General features: G+C 36.2%; 2 protein-coding genes across 11 annotated transcripts in view; one reads left to right on the forward strand and one right to left on the reverse strand.

Moving 5' to 3' along the window:
* Nucleotides 1–2,714, forward strand: part of APBB2 (amyloid beta precursor protein binding family B member 2) — a 157,493-nt gene extending 154,779 nt beyond the window's left edge. For all 10 annotated transcript variants that reach the window (XM_056489499.1, XM_056489506.1, XM_056489500.1 and 7 more), the window contains 2 exons: nucleotides 237–416; nucleotides 1,006–2,714. In XM_056489499.1, coding sequence (XP_056345474.1) covers nucleotides 237–416; nucleotides 1,006–1,173 — 348 coding nt within the window. In that variant the 3' untranslated portion in view covers nucleotides 1,174–2,714. The remainder of the gene's footprint in view (nucleotides 1–236; nucleotides 417–1,005) is intronic.
* Nucleotides 2,715–6,473: 3,759 nt separating this feature from the next.
* On the reverse strand, nucleotides 6,474–21,368 carry NSUN7 (NOP2/Sun RNA methyltransferase family member 7). Its single transcript, XM_056489510.1, has 11 exons — nucleotides 21,056–21,368; nucleotides 20,473–20,531; nucleotides 19,008–19,138; nucleotides 17,714–17,866; nucleotides 16,289–16,472; nucleotides 14,566–14,776; nucleotides 13,830–13,973; nucleotides 13,201–13,302; nucleotides 12,572–12,689; nucleotides 9,858–9,975; nucleotides 6,474–8,336 (listed from the first exon to the last, which is right to left on the reverse strand). The coding sequence occupies exons 1-11, from the start codon at nucleotides 21,366–21,368 to the stop codon at nucleotides 7,851–7,853; spliced, it is 2,019 nt and encodes a 672-aa protein (XP_056345485.1). The 3' UTR covers nucleotides 6,474–7,850.
* Nucleotides 21,369–21,592: the final 224 nt, after the last annotated feature.

Here is a 21,592-nt window from a genome sequence, read left to right on the forward strand (position 1 = left end):
ATAAAACAAGCAGCTCCTAAAATGTACAACATTTTAAAATTTTGTGGTAATGCTCAAAGCCTCGGTTTTCTGGTGAAAGCCTAGAAGGGGAGATCCAGCCCAGGCCTGAGCACACTTGGCTTATGCAGAGAGATAAAGAATCACTATTCTGTGTCAGGATATCCTCCCATTTATTCAAAATTGAAAGTTCCACAGAGGATCCAGTAGCAATGATCAACCCTTTGCTTCATGGCCAGAATGAAGAGGAGGTCATGGTGGAGTGTCGTGTGCGGTTCCTGTCCTTCATGGGAGTCGGCAAAGACATCCACACGTTCGCCTTCATTATGGACACGGGCAACCAGCACTTTGAGTGCCATGTGTTTTGGTGTGAACCGAATGCAGGCAATGTATCAGAAGCTGTTCAGGCTGCTTGTATGGTAAGTGACCTTCAAAGGCATTTAATAGCACTTTAGATTTTTAATGCCTCCATAAATTAGCATTTTTTCAAATTATATTAATTTCAAGACAAAGAAGAGCAAGTTAAAAGTACAAACTAATATTACGATATATTTAATCAATAAAATCCAAACATTTTAATGTTTGAAGTGCCAGCTTAGTGAACAATGCCCCTTTAATTATTTTCTCTCCTGACCTTTGCAACATCTATGTAAATTAGAAATCTTTTCTTTCACTACACAAGTTACCTAATGCCAAACATTTTGCTTGGAATCGTATTATGAAATCCAGTGGTAATATAGTGAAAATAATCCTTTTTCAAGAGTACCTGAACCCCGAAAATTTATTTTTCAGTTTTCAAATGGGTATTTATATGATTTAGTATCTGTTGTGTGCTAATGGGCAGTTTCTGCCCGCAGACCAATTTCCTATTAACTTCAGCTGAGCTTGTTGTCACAGCCAAAACAGAGGTTTGACAATATTTAATAAGAAAATATAAAAGTGTATTTAAAAGGTCTGTGAAGTTATTTGATCCAGTACTGACTGCAGAATGGCTTTGCTTTGTTGCAGTTACGGTATCAGAAGTGCTTAGTGGCCAGACCTCCTTCACAGAAAGTCCGGCCGCCCCCACCTCCTGCAGACTCGGTGACCAGAAGAGTTACAACCAACGTAAAAAGAGGAGTCTTGTCCCTCATTGACACTTTGAAACAGAAACGCCCGGTCACTGAGATGCCATAGCTGCGTGAGAGAGAGGATTCTCCTGCCATGTGGCTGAAGATAACTGTAGCTACGCTAGGGGAAATGATCGGACCATGTCTGACCTTCCATTTCAGTTGCTGATGCTTTCTCTTCAGAGAATTTACCCCTGTCGAAACAATGTTTAACAAGCATGTTCTCATTCTTGCCGCCATCGCGTGATATGAAAAGAAGCATGAATAATTTTTTTGCTGTCAGTGAGTTACATCATGGGCAATGGAAGGTCTGTTTGATTGTAAATACATGAACATTACCTAAACTCACACAAAAAAGAGAATATGGCCACGTCCCTCCCAGTGAACTCATGCTAAAGTCCTTGGAGTGAATGATGCCTGAGTTGTTTCACCTTCTTGAGCTGGATTTGTCACAAGCCAATCTTAAATCCTACAGCACTTTGCTCTGTTTTCAACACTGGAATAGGTATCAAGTGTTAGCTACCATTGAATTGCTGTAGATTAAATACCAAGTTTTATTTTTTACAGAACTGCACCTGTTAGTTTTAAATTGTTTGTCAGCATTGGTCTAGCAACTACTTCAAAATCTCCCTGACGTATTTTTGAACAGTTGTGTCATTATGTCATCTTCTGGTTACACATTATGGTTTTACGGAAGAATTTTGTTTAAAACCAAACCAATGATGAAAAATCCAGTAGTGTTTTTAGTAATTGAGTTGCAGGGTAATCCACTGAAGCTTTTCAGCTTTAAACATAAAAATTCAGCTGCTGGCTGTTAAATTTATTCTCTTAAATCTATCATTAATTTATCAAAAATACTATTTGTTTCATGGAGGGCTCAAACCAATCAGGAATAAGAAAGAAGTAGTTAGTGATTTTATTCTCTTACAACTGTTATAGAGACTAAACTATTCCACACCTTTTCTATACAAGTGTTTGATGAAATGTTCAGTTCAGTGTCTGGCTGCATAATTCCCCCTTCTCCTCAGAGTTTGTTGCTGAATACTTAGCATGCCAGAAGAAGAACAATTACATTTCTTGTTATTTACAAAATTTCATGAAATTTATTTTACTTTTAATGCTCTTGTAACAAAATAAGAAGAGTTGTTTTTTTACAGGATAGTGTTTCAGGTAGTACAATTGGATTTCAATGCTTTGCTCCAAAGACTTCATCTAATTGATTTGCTTTACACACCTGCAGACCCTCACAAATCAGCCCAGCATTGCCCTCAAAATTGTACCTCAGGCTGATTTTGAAATGCAGTCATGCATCTTGAGTCTCTGCCTTTGTCATCTTCTGTCTAAACCTGCAGATTGGTACAGATTTTGGAAATGGAACATTAAGTATGTTTAACTAGTGTTAAAAATATTTTGCCTCCCTTTATAGCAGGTTCCAAATTGTAACTGTCTCCCAAGTCTGCAAATCTTGTCATACTCCAGTGATAAAGAGCACTGACAAAGTTCTTGTTACAATACTCTTTTTTTATTTTACTGTGCAAGAGACTGTTCTTTTTTATTTCCTTGTTTGAAGAAATTAATGAGCACACCTGGCAAAGTAACTTAGGAACACAACAGGAAAAGAATGATGATTCAAGAAATTTCTGCATTGAAAAATGCAGTAAAATCATTACTAAACTCAGCGTGATGTATGAGCAAGTGTCAGGTAAAGGCTGGCTATGCAACTATTGTAATTAAATTTAGCTTTCTACAATACCCTCTGAAGAGCTGGTCCTCTGTGGATCTCAGAGCTCTTCATGACCACAACTCTGCACCTCAGGCACTGAAGCAACTGTTTCCCTCTCAATGCTCACGCTCTTGCCACCTCCTCTGCACCACCTCTATTGCCTGTACAGCTGGAGAAGCTTAAGCTGAGTCCACAGGGAGAGCTGGAGGGGAAGGGTGCAAACAAACCTACTCCCTTTAGCACTGCCTGTGGTTGAGCTCTACCACGGAGCCAGATCACAAAGCATGGGGATGGCATCTTGCATAAAGCTTCTATAGATTCCAGTACTGGTCCCAGTCACCTCTGTTAGCAGCAGTGTAAAACTCACTTCCTAGCAGAGAATCACAGAACTTTGGTTTGGAAGAGACCCCCTATCAGGGGGCACTTTTCACCAGAAAAAGTTGCCCACCCAACGTGGTCTTGAACATTTCCAGGGATGACTGCTCTCAAACTGTGGTGGCTAACATGGTACCCTTAGGTAGAATTGTGAAGTTAAGAGATAAAAGTTTCCTTCTTCATCATTGTGCTAGTGATCCACATCATATTTTATTTTAAATTAAATACTTTGACAGTGTCTTTTTAAAGTACCTGCTGACGACGTCATGATTTGGGATTGGCAACTGTTGTACAGTAGTGAATTAATTTTAAACAGTTTAATTAAATTTTGTCATTGCATCTGCGCAGTGCTGCTTCTCCCCAAGAGAGATCCAGACTCTCTTTAAACTAAACCAACACTTTCCAAACAGCAGTGTAAATGTTCTGTATCCATATTGTCAAGGCCAGGAGCATCTGGTTAGCTTCCATTAGCAATGTGTGCAACTGCAGGCAGGGCTGAGGAGAAGACAGGAAGGTATTTGAAAAGCTGTACATCACTCGCCAGTGTATGTTTTAAGAGGTTTATGTCTGTTAACAAAATGCTGTTGATTTTGCAAATATTTAAGTAGTGTGCTTGATGATTTGACTATATGTGTGGCCTTTTTCTTCAGTAGAGCTCCTTATTCTCCAAAAGATTTAATATACACCAGGTGTTTGCAGAATCAGAGCCTAATATTGCAAAGCCTATTATCTTTTGTTTCACAGTATATTCAGACACCCTTTTTACCATGGCCAAAAAAGTATGTATGGGGTGTGTGTGTGTGTGTGTGTGTGTGTTTGAGCAACTACAACTGTTCTAGTTGATGTTATAGCAACCCTTCATTTATCTATGCATTTTTTATAATACGTAGTGATTCTGTAGGCTGGCAGCCATGTTCACTATGCCTTGTATGTCTGATGCCATATTCTAACTTAACCTGTTAAATACAGCTTAAAATATTTTTATTTTATTTATTCTATTTTTACTGAAATATCCTGCTTTATTATGTTGATGTATTGTCTCTACTGGATGTGCTCTTGTAACATTCTCCACTCTGTATACTATAGGTTGCCTAAAAAAAGGCATTGTAATTATTTGTAGTCACATTTTTATTGAAGTCTGTAGAATAATCATGTAAAGCAAAGCTAACTTCTTCATTTTTTTTAATGCAAATGGTAAGTTAGAGGTATCACAGTCAGTCAGTCATGTCATTAACACACTCCTGGCAGAAGCAAGGAGATTTATATTCACAGTCAATGACTAATAGATAAAAGCCTTTCTTTTGAAATCTGTAGTGCTGGCTGTAGGTTTTATTTAAGCCACTTATTGTTTCATTTACAGGGGAGCAAGGAGGTGTGGGAGATGCAAGGATATGGAGGCTACCTACAGGGTGGTTACCTGGGAATAACAAAAATAGCATAGGAAATAGAATCCATTCACAGTAGAACAAGGTATACTGATATACTTCCTGTGCAGAGTCACCTGTTCCTAACAGAAATATTGCACCCTTTAGTGGCAGAGGAACAGAAACTGTGGAGTATCTAACAGCTCACACCAGTTCTCTGTCACTAAGGGTTCTACATGTGTTAATTTTATCAAGCATTTCATAGATCATTTATCATGGAATCTAAAAGTGTCACTACATCACCCATGGAAAAGAGAACATTCTCATTTCAAGAGCCAGTATGGGCTCAGCATTTCAGCATTACCCCCAAATGCATTACTCCTTTCTTGGGCACATTAATTAGCACATTGCCACAGTGTGTGCTATCCCATCAGCCAATGGGACAGGTTTAATCAGGTTAAATCATGTTTGATTCAACAGCAGTAAGAAAGAAGGAAATACACCACTGTTTATTAGCAGAGCCCAGTCTTACATAAAAGTACATGACTGACAACAAAAAGAACAATTTGCCCTGCTGTTGACCACTTCTCCACAGTTAAATGTAATCTGTTCTGAGAATAAATTTAGCTGCATAAAGTGATTGTCTCAACTGTTACTACTCCATGAAACTGCGAAATTATTTTATTCAAAATGGTGGTTGAGGGAAGGGAAAAACATACTGGTGGTTTAGAGGCAATAGCAGTACTATGAAGAGTTTTGTATCTGGAAAGCTGAATCAACAGTTTCTAGTTGAAAATTACAAATAGACAACTGGATTACAGAAAAATAGTTATATAAGATACAGTTTTAGTGTAAAAACTCATTGAGTATTACAGGCATCTACCTACAAACTGTCTGAAGTCAGTCCCAGATAGATGTTGCCACCATGTGATGTTCCATGCTTACAAAGTAAGCTGCTGACCTGAAATTGAAATATTCACTCTCTGATATTCTTGGTAAGACATGAAGATTCTAACTGGTGTAACCTCCATACTCTCTCAAAAATGCAAATTTCTGAAAGCAAGATGAGGCCAAGTGTGGGACATCATGGCACATATTACGTAAGTAGCCCAGAAATTATGTTATTAGACACAGGTATGTTGTTTTACAAGTAATTTTAACTTTATTAATGAATGATACAGATCTTGATTAAAAAAAAGAAAAAAAATCATTCTTTAACTGCAGAATCTCTTAAGTTTACTTTAAGTATTTAACAACCGTATTGGAAAAAAAATATATCTCCATAGTGTTAATTCCTTCTATCCAACATGTAGAAATCTCTCCACCTCCTAGATGGTTTTGAAATAAAATAAGCATTTCTTTTTTTTCTGGTTCTACACGTGACATGTGTACAGGTCTAAATCTATCCTTACAAGTTTGTTCAGAAATAAGAGTAGAGTTCACCATGTTACAGAAACAGGTAAGGAGCATGGATTGCTCACAGGAATATGCAGAAGGTGAGGGATGTCTTTGTACAGGACAGCTGGCTTAGATTAAAATGCTAAAAGAAATTTTCACTGATTCAGTGAAGCAATTATATTTATCAGATGAACAAGAACCAGCTGTCTGCACTGCTGGTGTAATATCATTCACATCTTTTCTTAAAAAATGTACTGCTGATCCAGTGACACTGACTGGTGTGGGTAAAGACAAAATAGAGATGTTACAACATTTTCTGTGGGTGGGTCTAAATCCAGACCCATATGTCATATGTGGTTAAGTTCCACACTATATTGGTGATGCTCCTGGCAACACTCTTGCAAAGTATCTGAAATGGTTCCCTAGAGGAAAATTTCTGCTACCTTTGCCTTTCTGTATTGCTGTGCTGTCTATTTCATTTTTACAAGTTCTAAATACAAATCAGATTTATTGTTAAAAGTATCTCTGTGCCTCCCTTTATCCTCTACTCATATTACAAAACAACTGTAGGTATTATACAGTTAATCTTTGCTAGCAAAGGCGAGCAGCTTAGAAGCCCACAGCTGTTTCCAAAGACAGGCAGCTACTCTGTCCAGTCATTATTCAGCTGACTAGTGGTAACATTTATAAAAATGTTACTTTGACAGTAGCAGCTCTTTTCAACTAAGAACTGTTTTTCTTTATGTTAAGAAATTGATGAAAAGCAGCTATGAACCATGACATAGTCTGATGTGACACTATGATGACAATTCAGGGCTTTTAGCATGAGAATATTTGATCTAAAGTTCACTATTAGTATCTCAATGTACATTTAAGAAGAAACCAAGAGAACATATACTAGAAAGCCTATGCATGGGCTTTAATGTACTTGGCCAGTTTCCTGTATGAAAGTTCACATCTAGTTTTAAAAATACAAGGCTTATTTTCCATCCAGTCTTAAGTGGAAACTCACAAAAATGGTATCTAGCACTTGTAAAGAAAAGCCACTTTAAAAAATTCAGTCTCACTTTGAGACATCAATTCAAAACTGATTACTTGTACAGGTTTAGATGACAGTGGGGAGTTAGGTGTATGATTTAACTAGTCACTTTAAAGTGTATAGCAAGAGGCTATCATTTTTTGACCTCACTACCCCCAACAGTCTATCAGTCTTAGGCAGCTGAGCTCCATTCACTTTGAACTGAGATTACTGGATTAAAAGTTACTGTCTAACATGGATGTTTCTACATAAATAGCTTATATCTTTCCCAAGGCCAGATTATCCTTGCATAAAGATATACTGCAATATAAGAGTATTGATTAATATACAGAAATCTTTACCTTCTTTACAAAGGGAGGGCTGAGTCTTAAAGTTTGCTTGACCATTTTTGACCAAGGTGGTGGAAATATCCAACCACTTGGAGCCTGTGCTCCAGTCTGGCCATGAAAGCAATGTTAAGTTGATACCCTGAGTTTGTTTCATATGGTGTTATTAGTGGAGGCAAAGTGATTGTCCAGGGCTTAAGTACAACCCTGTTCTGTTCTGCACGAGCCATTTGAACAGGTGTTTGTCTCTCAGGCCTTGCCCAGAAGTGACAGGTGTGGGCTTTGGCACGTTCAGTGGGGCTGTGTGTGAATCAGGGTTCACAGATTTCTTCAGCTCAACACGGCTGTCTGTTGGGGGCACGTTCTTTTGCTGTGTGTTACTGACTGCTTTAGACATGGATATGTTAGTGCTTGCTTTTGTTCAGTGCTCCTTCTTTAGGTGTATGTTACTACTTGTTTCCAGTGCACATTCCCCTGTGGTATTTTACTGGCTGCTTTTGTTCAGTGCACATTCTTTTGTTATGTGTTACTGGCTGCTTTTGTTCGGTGCACTTTCTTCTGTGGTGAGTTACTGGCTGGTTTTTTTTGGTTCACAGTCTTCTGTGATGTGTTACTGGATGCTTTTTTCCCGTGCACAGTCTTCTGTGGTGTGTTATTGGCTGCTTTTTTCCTGTGTGCAGTCTTCTGTGGTGAGTTACTGGCTGCTTTTTTTCGGGACGCACGCTTTTCTTGTATGTCAGTGGGTGTTTTTGTGTGGTACTCATGCTGTTCTGGTATCTTAGTGGCTGCTTTAGGCACAGGAACTTCAGTCTTAACATTAGCTGCAGTTTGGCGGGGAAGGAGCTTTGCAGCTTTTGGCTTACTAGCAGTAACCTTACGTTTACGTTTTACTTTCTGCTTTTTCACCTCTTCTTTTGGTTTTTCTTCAGTGATGCCATCTAGTAGATCTTCTACTGCAGCAGAATCCAAAATGTCTTTAGCAGGCGCTTTTTTAGAAGTATCTTTCTGAAAATTTCACAGGAAACAACAATGAATCTAAGCCACAATACTGAGCTACTCAGAATTTATTCCATGAAAAAATGACAGCAGAATCTAGCAGAAGGACTTAAGTCACGTGTGATAAATGCTAACCCAACTATTTATTCACAAAATTAAGAACTTGACTTGTGTAAAGAGGTACTGGAGCATTTGCTCTTCAGAGGCTTTCCTCTCTACTGACCCAAAGAGGAGAAACTCAATTCTGGGCTCTGTAATGTGTGTCTGATTTGTGTTTAACCCCAGCTGGTTGCCAAACCCCACACAGCCACCTGCTCGCTCCCTCACCAGCAGGATCAGGGAAGGAACTGGAAGAGTAAAGCTAGGGAACTCCTGGGTTAAGATAAAGACTGTGGTTCCCTAGGAAGACAAGTGCCATAACTGAAAATGTCCTCCCTTCTTCCTCCTTCCCCCCACTTTATACACTGAGCATGATGTCACACGGTCTGGAATATCCCTTTGGTCAGTTTGGGTCACCTGTCCTGCCTGTGTCTCCCCTCCCAGCCTCCCACACACCCCCAGTCCCCTCAGGAATGTGGCAGTATGAAAAGAAGAAAAGACTTTGGCTCTGTGTAAGCCCTGCCAGCAATAACAAAAATTATTAACTAAAGCTCAAACCAAGTTAAAAATATTTAATATTGTAGAGAAAGAGGTCAATAATAGGTACCTTGAAAGGCTTTTCATATGTAATTCTCTTACTCTTAATAAAATCTAACTTCCCCCAAGAGGCCAGATTCTTTCAAGCACTGTAATCACAGTATGACAGAAAATGGTACAAATAACTAATCTCAATCTCCTCGATCTCTTTATCTTTAATTTGCAATGAAATTCTGATTAGTTCTTCCCCACAGCCCTTCCACTTTTGGTGGAAATATTGTGTATTTTTCTTAGAGACCAGAGGAAAATGTTGATGCTCAGAGATGCAAACTAGCCCTTTAAGGCCTTTCCTTAGGAATCATGCCAAGACTTTTCCGTTTACTCAGCAAAAGCCCCCAGTCTTTCAAGCCAGATTTGCATATGCCTTAGTTTGGGAAGGAAACATATTCATACTTATTTTATTCAAATTATAATAGTGTCACCCATAGGGATTAAGATTTTGGCTGCTTGGATACTGAAAAATCTTGGTGGCAAATGTAAAAAATACATTTACTAGACACCATTTTATCATAAGTCTAATCAAGCTGTGTATTTCATTCCAAGGTGTGATAGCAGCAATATATTTCCTCTAGATGTTGCTGGCACTAATTTGGATCAAAGGCCTACTCTGATCACGAACAGCTCCAGAAGAACAGGCACATTTTTCAAATCTGTGCTCAGCATAAAACTCCAGAAGTGGCACATTTCAACTGCTCACCTGTCTTTCAGTCTTAAGACAACTAAAGAGCAGCCAGGAATTTTATTTCAAATGTTCTGTTTTGTTTATTCTTCTGTGGAAAACTGCAATACTCATCTTCTGTGAAGTGATTTTGAATGTTTATTTTCATAGCTTACCTCTTTCTGTAGAACAGCTAGGAAACAGCCACTGGAAATTTCTGATGGCTCTATTTTGAAAAACATTTCAGTGGAAGACTCTGAATTGGAGCAAGTAGAAAAAACAGAAGGAATAAGTCTGTAAAAAAGAAATAGAAGACCAGAAAATAATATTTAAGTATATAAAAGGAAATAAAAAAGGATAAATTTAAATGAATTTTAAAATTATGTCTTTCAATAACATAGTTTTATCATAATTTTAAAAAACTGCAATTCAAGAAAGGCATGAGAATTCACCTTTTTAGAATTAAGTGGGGTTTTTTCATTTTTTTAGTAATTTCTTTTTTTCAACAATTATTAAATATATTAATCACCAGATAATAATAATTAATAAATATCTATCTAAGCTAAAAATCTTAGGTTGGGAAAATCTGCTATTTGTTCTAATTGAGGCCTTTTTTCTCCAATTTTACAGTTTTTCAGTGCATCAGTGGGGAGGGAAGAACGAACCTCTTCTACTGTTCTCCTTGTATTCCAGAAATGCCTGATTGTTATAAAACAGTCTCAAGGACTTGGCTTGTAAGGCTGGCAGACTAGTACTAAGCTGTCTCAGTACAGAAAAACAGTATTAAAATGTATTTTTATAATTATAACCCCCTCCTCTTTACTGTAAGCTAGAGTCCTACTCCTTAATGCTCCACTAACCCTCTTGTGGCAGAGCTTTATTCAAAGAGAGATGGTTACAGAGAGATGTATTTAATATTTAAAAGCAATATCCTCATTTGGCTGGCTAGTTTGCTTTTAATGGGAAGTCTGCAAAACTGTTTGTTTCCAAGTTCTCACCACGACATGGATTTTTTCCTATGTCCCTTGGAACTTGATAAAACAGTCTACAAAGCTCACATCCTCCTCGCATTACTAAATAAAACTTGCATCTTATGACACAGATTTTTTATTTTAGATCAGCTTATTCAATGGAAAAAAAAAAAAAAAAAAAACCAGTGGTTATCTTTTATTGATGTATACAAGTTACTGTTTGCCAGGAATCCCTTCAATGACCTTGAAAAATGATGCAGAAATTAATTCAAATTTGATAGGCCAAAGTGAAATGCACAAGTGGTTTAGACTACTCTCTATACACACCTGTTTTTCATGTGTACCCTGTCTTTAGGTAAAGCTGTTGCTGTAAACTGTCATATCCTGAAGGTAAGTTCAGCTTAACCAGTGCAAACATGTCTGAAATCACCCTTAAAACTGCACAGACCTAAGACCAGCTGTGTGACCCCAGACTCCAACAGAACCTTATTTTGTTTGGGCACTACTTTTGTACTGCAGAGTAATTCCAAAAGTTAAGCAAAATTGTTGTAAGAGTTTTCTGAAAGCCCTCAATTTTCTTGGAAAAGGGAATTAATATTGAGTAGATCTTTAATGATCATACAACATTTGATTATGATTTGTCTCTCAAAGATACTACTGTGAACTTAGGGGCTAGTAACTCTGCAACAGCCTTTTATTCTATACTGCACTTAGTCAAATAAGTTTTCTAATTCTAAGAAAAGAGTAAAAGGAATTTTTTTAAGTAGTACATGCATCTTAAATGGCTTGAACGTTCATCTTAAGCATAATCACTCTGTATATTTTATTTATGGTGTTCCATTACTGCTCTGTTCATGCTGGTTACCAGCAGCTTTACTGCAGCAAGGACTATGATGAAACATCCAAGACACTGCATGACAGTGAAGGAGGAACTGAATCTGAAATTGTCGTTTATGCAGCTCAGTCAATCTTCAGTCAGAAATTTGCTCATGTCTGAAAAAAACCTAACATAATTTTCTTGTCCTTTTCTTACCATCCAAGATTGCATTTTTATAAGTGTAATATGATTTGGTGGTTTGACAGCATTTATAATGCTTCTGCAAAGCAGTCAACAGATTTTGGGTTGGCTTTGTGGGGAGGGGAGGTGTTTTACACAAGGGGGGTTTTCAAAAAAAATAATTAAGGCTCCAGGAACTTTCTTTTTTTTTAATAAAAATTATTTTTTATGTTATGAATTTACATATTATTTATGTTCAATAATTTAGAGACCATTACATTCCAAGGTCTCCCAACTTCTCCCTACAGAGTAACAGCTGCACAGAGGTCAAGACAGACTCCAGAAAATTTCAAATTCCAAAGGAAAACACAAGCAAGAGGCTATAAATGGCTGTCAGGATAACAGGTTATAATGACATACAAAGTATACAGCATATATACTTTTTTCATATATATTTGTATTTGCCATGATTGCACAGGATGATCTCTTACTGTAACCTGTTCTTCCCAGAAGTCATTCATCTGAATAATGAGCAATCCTACAGCAAAGAGATCTTATTCTTCTGTATTATTCTTACAATTTAAGATTTAATTTTTCCTTTGAAATTTATTATTTTACATCAGAAGTGGAGAGCATGCTAGCAAGTTAGTTTCCTTCTCTGAATACTAATACAATAACGGTAATAGCTCTATCTGAAAAATGTTATGCTTTCCTCCAATCTTAATTTCAGATGAACAAAAATATTAGATGAGAAAGTCAATTGAATACTGCTAAGTAATCTCATAAACAGAAAGAATGGCATGACAGGCAGCAAAAGCTATTTTAACTTCATGCAAGATACTTATCAGTCTAGGATAAGAATTATGATACAATTTAAAGTCATACTTTAAGTTTTCCACAGATAAAACTACTCATTCTGTACCTATATCGTCGTACTTTATCTCCCTCCACTTCAGATTCCAGTGCTTTTTGCACTACAAGTTCATTTTCTTCTGGGTAAACTGAACAAGTGCAGTAAACAATAGCTTGTACTTTTTTAACTACAAAACAAAACACAACTTTTTTACTCTTCAGATTCTTCATACAGACAGTGGTTTGGTAAGGATTAAAAGCATAATAAAAATTATGTCACTTTTACCTCCTGATCTCTAGTGTTTTTACATAATTAAAATATTTTCAAATATTTTCAGATTTCAGCACAAAGTCAAAGTGTCTCCAGTCTTTTCACACAGCTACCAAAGGAGAGGGGAAAAAAGTGGCAGCATGCAGATATGGGGAGACTACATTTGCAGAATTTCCAAAGCAGAGTGTAACTAAGCCATAAGCCAGTTCTCTACACAGTACTGAAGACTATTGTATTAATGTCTGGTGGACACTAGGACACACAAACACGTTAGACTGGAGGAAATCATTATTCAGGGGATTGGGTTACATGCTTATTGTTAATTAATAGAGTAATTGGTATATTTTTAACTATATTAAAACTGGTGATAATACAATGGAATTGATAGTGCAAAATCTTCCCAGAAACTGGGAAACTAGCACACTTACATTTCAGTGCATGAATCAACTCATTAAGATGCCTCTCAGCAAGAATTCTGAGTTTATCCTCAGACACAAATCCCTGGAAAAGGTCTCGTAGCAATCCTGGATCTAAAAGCAGAGCATAGTAAATTTAGTCTTGCAATTTATATTAGTGTCTGAAAATTCAGTTGTTTGCAGAAGCAGGCCTGGTTGTTACTGATGCAGTGGGAAGGTAGGTTTTACAAATTAGAATACCAAGGAGCACATGATTTATTTGCTTTACTTCTTTAGCAATAATTACTGGTGCCTCTTACTTGCTTATTACAAAAATTGTACAGTGAAAGGACTTACACAAACAGGATAAGGAATATAATCAAATAGAAAATTATATATCTTGACATAAATTTTCTGTCTAGACTTTTTATTTAAAAAAAAAGCTATACAAACTCTGCTTCCCAGAATCACCCTCAAACTTTCATACTATCAACCTGAAGAAGTCACAGAATTAAGCAAGTTAATTTATATGTTATATAGTCATTAAGGAAGGTTTCTTTAATAAATTTATATAATTTACTTAAGCACCTATACTGTCTAGACCACAATACTTGCATCTATTTCTACCAGAAAACATAGCTAGATATTGTATCAAGAGTTACCTCTGTGTTCACTTAAAATAAAGTCCATTGGATTGCCAGCACCCAGTCCAGAGCATTGTGGTAGCAGCAAAATAACTTTTGCCTTATCAAGTCTCGAGTCTTTTGGTTCAAGCTCAGTAAAGTCTTCATGTAACAACTGAATATCTAAAAAACAGGAAAAACTCAACTGCAAGCAAGCCTGCCTACAGGTGATGGAGGTGAAGAGACTGTGGTATTACATGGAATTCAACAGTGCTGGAAACCTGCTAGATTCAGATCCTCCAAAGTGTGGCCTATGGATCTCAAACAGATCAAAGGGCTGCATCTTCCACTGAAAAGGCAGTTAATGGGGTTGCAGTCTTGCTGCATTCTGTCCTGATAGTGTCCTCCAGGTAAGCTGGACAAGTGCATGTGTTTTGGATTAACATTCTCAGACAACTGGAAATCAGACTGAAAGCAACAGCCAAAACACCAAAAGTTCTCTGCTACCACCTACACCAGTTGCTATGTAGATGCTACTTCTATGGAAAAAATCATCAATATTTCAGGGGCTTGAACTATCATATGGGTAGACTGCAATTAACTTGACTGTAGCTGAAGAGCTATCAGGTCATCTTGTAACAAAAACATTGTTACTGCCACACCCAAGCCTACAAAGAAGGAATATTTGAATTCTGATAGAATGAGTCCCTATTTACAGATAGCACAAACATCTGTATTACAATACTTTTGGAATACCAACTGTTGCAGCACCTACTTTCACATCCCATGTGACTGAAACTGTTGCTCAGTTCTTCCTCTTTTGACAGAGATTTCACACCACAAGCAAAAATTTGGGATCTGCTCTGATTTGCCAGCACTGACATGTGGGCAATGGTCAGATGGGAACCTATGTGAGCCACTATAATGTCACCACCTTCACTCAACAGCGCCTGTGCAGCGTGTACAGCAAGGCTGCGAGACTTATCCTACAAAACAATGACACAAAAATTAAGTATGATCAACTATCTTGGTTTCTATTAATGCCAACCTTCTTTTCAAAATTAGGAAAGTATTTCATTGTTTTCATAGCAAATGGAAAAGAAGGGAGGAAAAAAACTAATCAAGGATATCTGCTAATACAGAATTAAATAAATTACAAAACCAAGCAGTCACTCAATAAATTTAAATAACTTAATTCTAAAGAATACATTAAAAGGTATAATATCTATAGGTGAAAGTAAAGTGCATATCATCCCCATAAGGAGGAGCTCCTAGCAACAGCTTGTTTCAGAAAGACAAACATAGGCCACAATTCAGGCAGAATTCACCCTCTGAGGCAGCTTCACAGAGAAAGGCAAAATTATTCACATAGCTCTTGATGATAATTACAGGAGAAATGTTTCTCTTGTAGATCAAAGACCAAGATTTTGCTGAAATTTGAATAACAGAGAGGCAGATGGGAATGCAGAAAATACAGGGGACAGCTCCACAAAAAGTAAATGCTCTTCAACCACTGAAGATTAAGAGAAAACTTTATCAAATTACTTAGAAAGGCAAGGAGTGAAGATACTGACCATAGATACCAGGTCTTGCACCAAACCTGACAAAATGATGATAAATGGAAAGGGAAAAAGAAAGTGCTAAGCTTTTAAGTTCACAGCATTTTCTATGTACACACAGCACTCAAGCACCAGCCCACCAGAGATGGAGGTTTTGATGGTTTTATTTACTCATTTTGAATACCTTTAAGTAGTTACACTCAGAATTTGTTCCCTTTACCTACAGGGCTCTCATCTGTAGTTCTTTTCTGTAAGTGTTCTATTTAAAACCAACAAACTGAAGTGGAATACTGAGTCAATTTTAAGTTGAGCAATAAATTTTGAGGCTAAAGTTTCCAGAGAGCTAATGAAAATGTTGGTTGAAATGTTTCTGCTAGGCATTCAGGAATCATCAGACAGTTCAGATAATTCATGGTTGTGTTGTTGCATGGTTACTGCAAACCACTACTCTAGAACAGAAACCTCCCATCAAACTTTGCTGAGGAGTCTAATGATGGCAAGTCAGGAAAAAAACCAGTGGTGTTATGGAGATCAAGGAACTACACTGCAAAGTGTGATCATTCCAACACAAACATGAATTTGAAATATTACCATAGCATACCACTATCTCCTAAGTGGGGGAAAGCATATTGAGCTATATTGAAACTTTTCTCACATTTTCAGAGGTGAGACTGCCTCTTTTGACCACGTCTAGGATTAAATTTTTTAAATCTACTAACTTAATTGTAACTATCAATTATAAGCATTGACATTTGTATGCTAAATTTAGTAAGTGGATCAGTCTGTAATCTAATTATTACAAATGTCCAAAGCCTTATGAGAGTTTGTTGCTGCCTGACTGATTTAATCAAATAGTCACACAATACACAACCTCTTTCCAATGCAAAGCAATTATTTCGATTTGCAGATCATCTGACTCAAGGCTGAACATCAACTTACCTGCAGTAAGAGTTTGCAATCTGCAAAAAGATCTAAATTAAGCAGTTCTTCTTTAAGAGAGGAAGGAAAAACCAATACATCATGGCAATGTTGGTCCACAGCGTACGTGTAATGGTCAAAGTCTGACACGGATTCAACTTTTGTGAATCCCTTCATCTCCAAATCATTGATAACATCTTCAAGGCTGTTAACATACAACTCTGACCATTAAATATACAAGAGTTACTTAAGCAACATAATTTACATTGATTATAAGAATTTTTTACTTCTGTTATTGTGTGTGTATACATATGCATATATATATAGGTATAAAATGCATACTGTCTAATGCAGGAGGAAAACTTACTCTACTTTAGGCATTAAGTTCTGTTTTGAAACAATTAAGTTAATAAGTCTGATACAGTTAAGTTAAAAAGAGGTATGATTCAAAGCATCAAAACAGAAATGTCCATGCGCTCAGGAGACAATGTAGGAAATTCAGGGCTGTAATGTTTTAGTTCTTTCAATTGCTTTCAATCAAGCCCAACTCACCAATAATTTTAACAGCTGATACTGAAAGAATCCTTGTGTAAATGTAATAAAGGCACAACTGCTGAGGTTAGCAATTTAAATATCATAAATATTTAAAGGCATAATCATAGGATGAGATGTTTGTTGAAATGCTATTTCAGACAGTGCTGTAAGTTTATACAGTACCTTAAACATGGAATGAATGGAACAATTTTTATTTATTTCCTGTTTAAGGGTTCTAAAGTCACACCCAAAGTAAGATACATTATCTTGAAGAGCCTACAACCTAAGCACTGAACATTGGTCCAAGAAGAGCAGTAAAACAAAATTCTTGAAAATGTTATAAAATGGATTAACTGTCTAACAAAACAGATAACAGGATAATGTGGTATGGCTCATGTATCAGTTAGTACAGAACTGGGAACACCAGTTTTATATATATAGTACCCTACAGAATATAAGGATTTTTTAAAGTGTATTTCAATTTCAGGTTTACACTATCCTTACAGAATAAACAGCAGGTTTAATATTGTGTCTTAACACCCTTTGCCAAGATTATGGTTTATACTAATACACCTGCTTTTAAAGACATTTTCTCTTATTTTTTGTCACCAAGTTAACTCACCCATATTTTTTTCTAACTTTATTTCCTCATTTATTTGGTGAAAGACCCACACAAGCAACAGACTACTAAGAAGAACTGTTTCAAAACAGTGTATAAATACCACTTCTGCAATCTATAAAAACTACCAAAAAATATAACACAATGGCAGTGGACAAAGCAGAGTTTCCTGTAAGAACTTTTAATTACTGGTAAAAATATAGAAACCTGGAAATTTTAGAACAAGTATGTAGCAAACTATATCACTTCATATGCAAAAACATCAATATCAGAGGATACTTTAAAGACCTCACCTGATTTTAAGTGTGTTTACCCAAAACCAGAGAGGTAAAGTAGAAGCCCTTTGTTCCTGCTTGCATACGGTTTCTGGTACAAAGTATTCAATTGAAAGAGCATCATATTTGATGCGACATCGTGCTAGTGCAGCTGCCAGTTTGGTCCTATAGCTATAAAAAAAGTCACAAGTTTAGTAAGTTTTATTAATGTTTTCATCAGCTGTTAGCATGCAACATTTCTGTTACACTACCATCTTGCTCAGAAACCAAATCCAAAAGGGACACCTTCTTCTGCAAGCTGCAACAGAAAATACAATTACAGAATGTTTTCTGCCCCAGACAACAGCAGATGCAAGGTGGTAGTCAATAGCTAAGATTATTTTATTTAAATCAGGCAGGACAGAAATTATAACAGGTGGTTCTCGAATACATCCATTTTCTCAGACAGCTGAAAAAAAAATCTCAGTATGTTTTGGAACTGCAATTTGTGGAATACAGCCATCAGATTCATTTCCATGTTTGAAAATGTACCTATATGCAGAATGAGCATTTGATGAAAGCTGGCCCCTAAATGTGTACAGAAACAATACAAGTATGATGGCAACCAGATTTTATTACATGAAAATGTCTGAGAAAATATTTCCAGTCTTTTCTTCCCACAAGCTTCATGCATACTCCTGATACATGATAATTCAAAATAAATAAAAATTGCTGGTGAACTACTTCAGATATCTTACTTACTGTCCTCCAGAAATACGTTGCACTTTAGAGATTCATGAACTTTTTGGTTTATTCTAAATCCAGCAGCAAAACAATTTTGTCTAATAAATGCCTTTTGAGTTAATCAACTGACTGATTGAAGAGATAATAAATATTAAAATGTTTATGTATTCTGGTTACTGTTCTAATTATTTAAAATAATAAATATTTAACAAAGTTTCATAGTAGAAGTACTGCTAAATAGACAAATGTTATTCCATTCCATGACCTTTTGGCTCAATCACACTTGCATTTATGAATATTTACTGAATTTTTAACTTCCTTCCTAGATTGTATGAAAGTTTCAACAATGCCAAAATAAGATGCCTGAAAAATAATCCACAATATAAGGATGGTTTCTTATCTGTATTATTCATAACTGTATAAATATGAATGTTTGCCTCCAAACTAGGCTCTCATTAAAAAAAAAAAAAAGTCCACAAAATTTTAAGGTGAAAGACATGTTTAATAATTACCTTTAAAAGGCACTGATTATACAAATCTTCATTTTTGCTAATCTCTATCAACAAAAAATAGCTCTTTGCACATATACCTGTATAAATAATTCCCTATTTCCTGAACTTCTGCTACAAGTTCCTCTTCAGCAAAAATCTTTCGTTTTCTAAACTTTCGGTCTTGTAGGTCATAAAGCATCACAACAAGCAAACTGGTTAACTCATCTGGCTGCAAGAGAAAAGCAACTGGATAGAGAAAGTGACCCAAAGCATGCCTTATTTCTGCAAAAAGATCCATATCAAACAGCAGTCTCCCATGTAAAAGGCATTAAAAACCCTTAAATGCTTACTTGCAAGAATATGAAAGTAACTACTTGTGGAGAGTTAATAAAACACTTTTTTAAATGAGATTTTTTTAAAGCTCAAATACAAAACTGTTAAGTTATGTAGATTATCAAAATTTAAAACATTCTCCATGCACACAGATAAAATAGTGTATCTTAATATCTAATGTTATCAGAATTGAAACTTTGAAATTATTTTCTCTTCATAAAGTAGTTTGTTAAATAGCTAAGCTAACAAAAAACTTATTGTTTATCAATAAGTTTTATTTATAATAATACATTTTATAAGTTTTTATTCCTCTCTTGTGGGATCCTTCCATATGTAACACCCAATACACTCAGTTATAATAATCCTTCTGCTTTTGGGGTATATATAAAACCTTCTTTCTCTGTCTAAATGTTTAAACCAGGAAGCATCTCCTGCTTAAGGATAATAATTACTGCACTTAAGTTACTACTGTCTACCTCTACATGAAATTCTTACAATTATTATGCCTTCTAAAATTTTCACCTTCTCAAAAATAATCTCATCTCAAAATTAGTTAGAAACCTCAAGTTTTTAGGGAAATACCACCAAACACAAGATGCTAGTATGAAAGTCTTAGTTCCTTACAAAAACAAGGCAAATATAAATGTGTTAGATCATTTGCCTGCTCACATCAACCTCCACAAACAGTAACAGCTCAAGTTTATCTTGCAATTTTCAAAGGCATCAAAGACAAAACTGGAAGGAACAGCAGAATATTCTGCCAGCTCTAGCATTTCTTTCCAGGTCAAAGCAGGAAAGCATGTTGAGAGACTAAACTGGACCAGTTTTTGCCAGTACAATATTTGTATACAGTACCATTTGCCCGGGAAATTAATCATGGGATTCACTCCATGTTTTCCAACTCCCATGGATAGGAAGGAAACATTTTCTTTCCCTGCTCACAAGGGGACACAGCTGGGAAGGAAAGCACATGGACATGGACAGTATCACTGAGCAAGTACTACGCTGCAGTAAAGTTCATGGCTCGCTCTCCCACCTTCTTTCCCAGTAATCAGTTGCAACAGAATCTCACCACAGACTTTGGAGATGGATGCTTTAGACAACTATGTAAAAAACAATATTTCAGTCTAAGGATGTCATGTAGTTCAAAACAACAAAGGTTGTTTCAAAGAATGTTGTAGAATCCTCATAACAGGTACTAATTACATCAACACAGAAATGTTCACTTACTATTGAGTAGCATGGGTAAGTATGACTATCTAACAATATTTCTTCAAGAAGATCTTGATCTGTACAAAGAAGAAAATGTTGTCAAGTTATGCCACTGTCTACAAGATTCTATGGAAGTAAGTCACTAAATTGTAATTTTAAACAGCATGAAAATTGAGGGCAAATTCAATCACCAACAGAAACAACCCTATGTAATTCATTTACATGAAAAAGACTAGGCTTTAAATGTTTGATTTCACAAATGCTAGTAACACTTAGCTATATTTAAATATTTGAGCGATATGAGCAGTCTAGTAAATGTATATATCCATCCACAATCAGGATATGAAAAGAAACACTGAGATAAGCTCAGTGCTAGTAACACCAAGGTTGTGGATTCAATCCCCTTATGGGCCATTCTTGATGACTCTTGTAGGTGCCTTCCAAATCAGAATATTCTGTGAATCTGTGACTCTAATCACCTGAAGCTTCACAAAAATTTCCCTGGATCTCTGCTGTCAGGCAGACACTGAACATTTGGTTTTCCATGTTTTCCCTGCTGCATCATTTCTATTGGCAATTTTTGGGTAAGTTTTGTACTTACATTTTAGAGTATTGAAAGCCAGTTCATAAGATACACGCTTGGAATTCTCATCTTTAAAAGCCATCATGGGAGATTCTGAGTTATCACCATACCGCACCTGCATTTTATCCTCACTCTTTTCAGTATGAATGCCCTGAAAAATCTTAGCTGCATTTATGTATATCGAGTCAGGATAGCCATTCTTCTCAATCTGAGCCACTGCTCTTTTTTCAACAGGTCTCTTTTCATCTGAAATTTTCATTTCACTCAAGACTGAAGTACCATTTTTAACATCCACATGCGAAGACACCAAATTACTTTCAGAATCTGGCATTTTTCCAGTTGCTGACTGTGTAAGTGCAAGTCACAATCCTGCTGCCTCTGCAAAAAACAAAGTTTATATAGAATCATGAAATTTTCTTTCACTAGAATACACTTTTACCTTCCTTTCAGGTTTTTAATAGAATGTCTTTTCTTTTTCAGGCTCTAATCTTGCAAATACATATATATGTATCATCTGTATTTCTATACATCTATGGTCTTACACATCACAGAGAA

The sequence above is a fragment of the Oenanthe melanoleuca genome, chromosome 4 (assembly GCF_029582105.1).
Source record: "Oenanthe melanoleuca isolate GR-GAL-2019-014 chromosome 4, OMel1.0, whole genome shotgun sequence".
NCBI lineage: Eukaryota > Metazoa > Chordata > Aves > Passeriformes > Muscicapidae > Oenanthe > Oenanthe melanoleuca.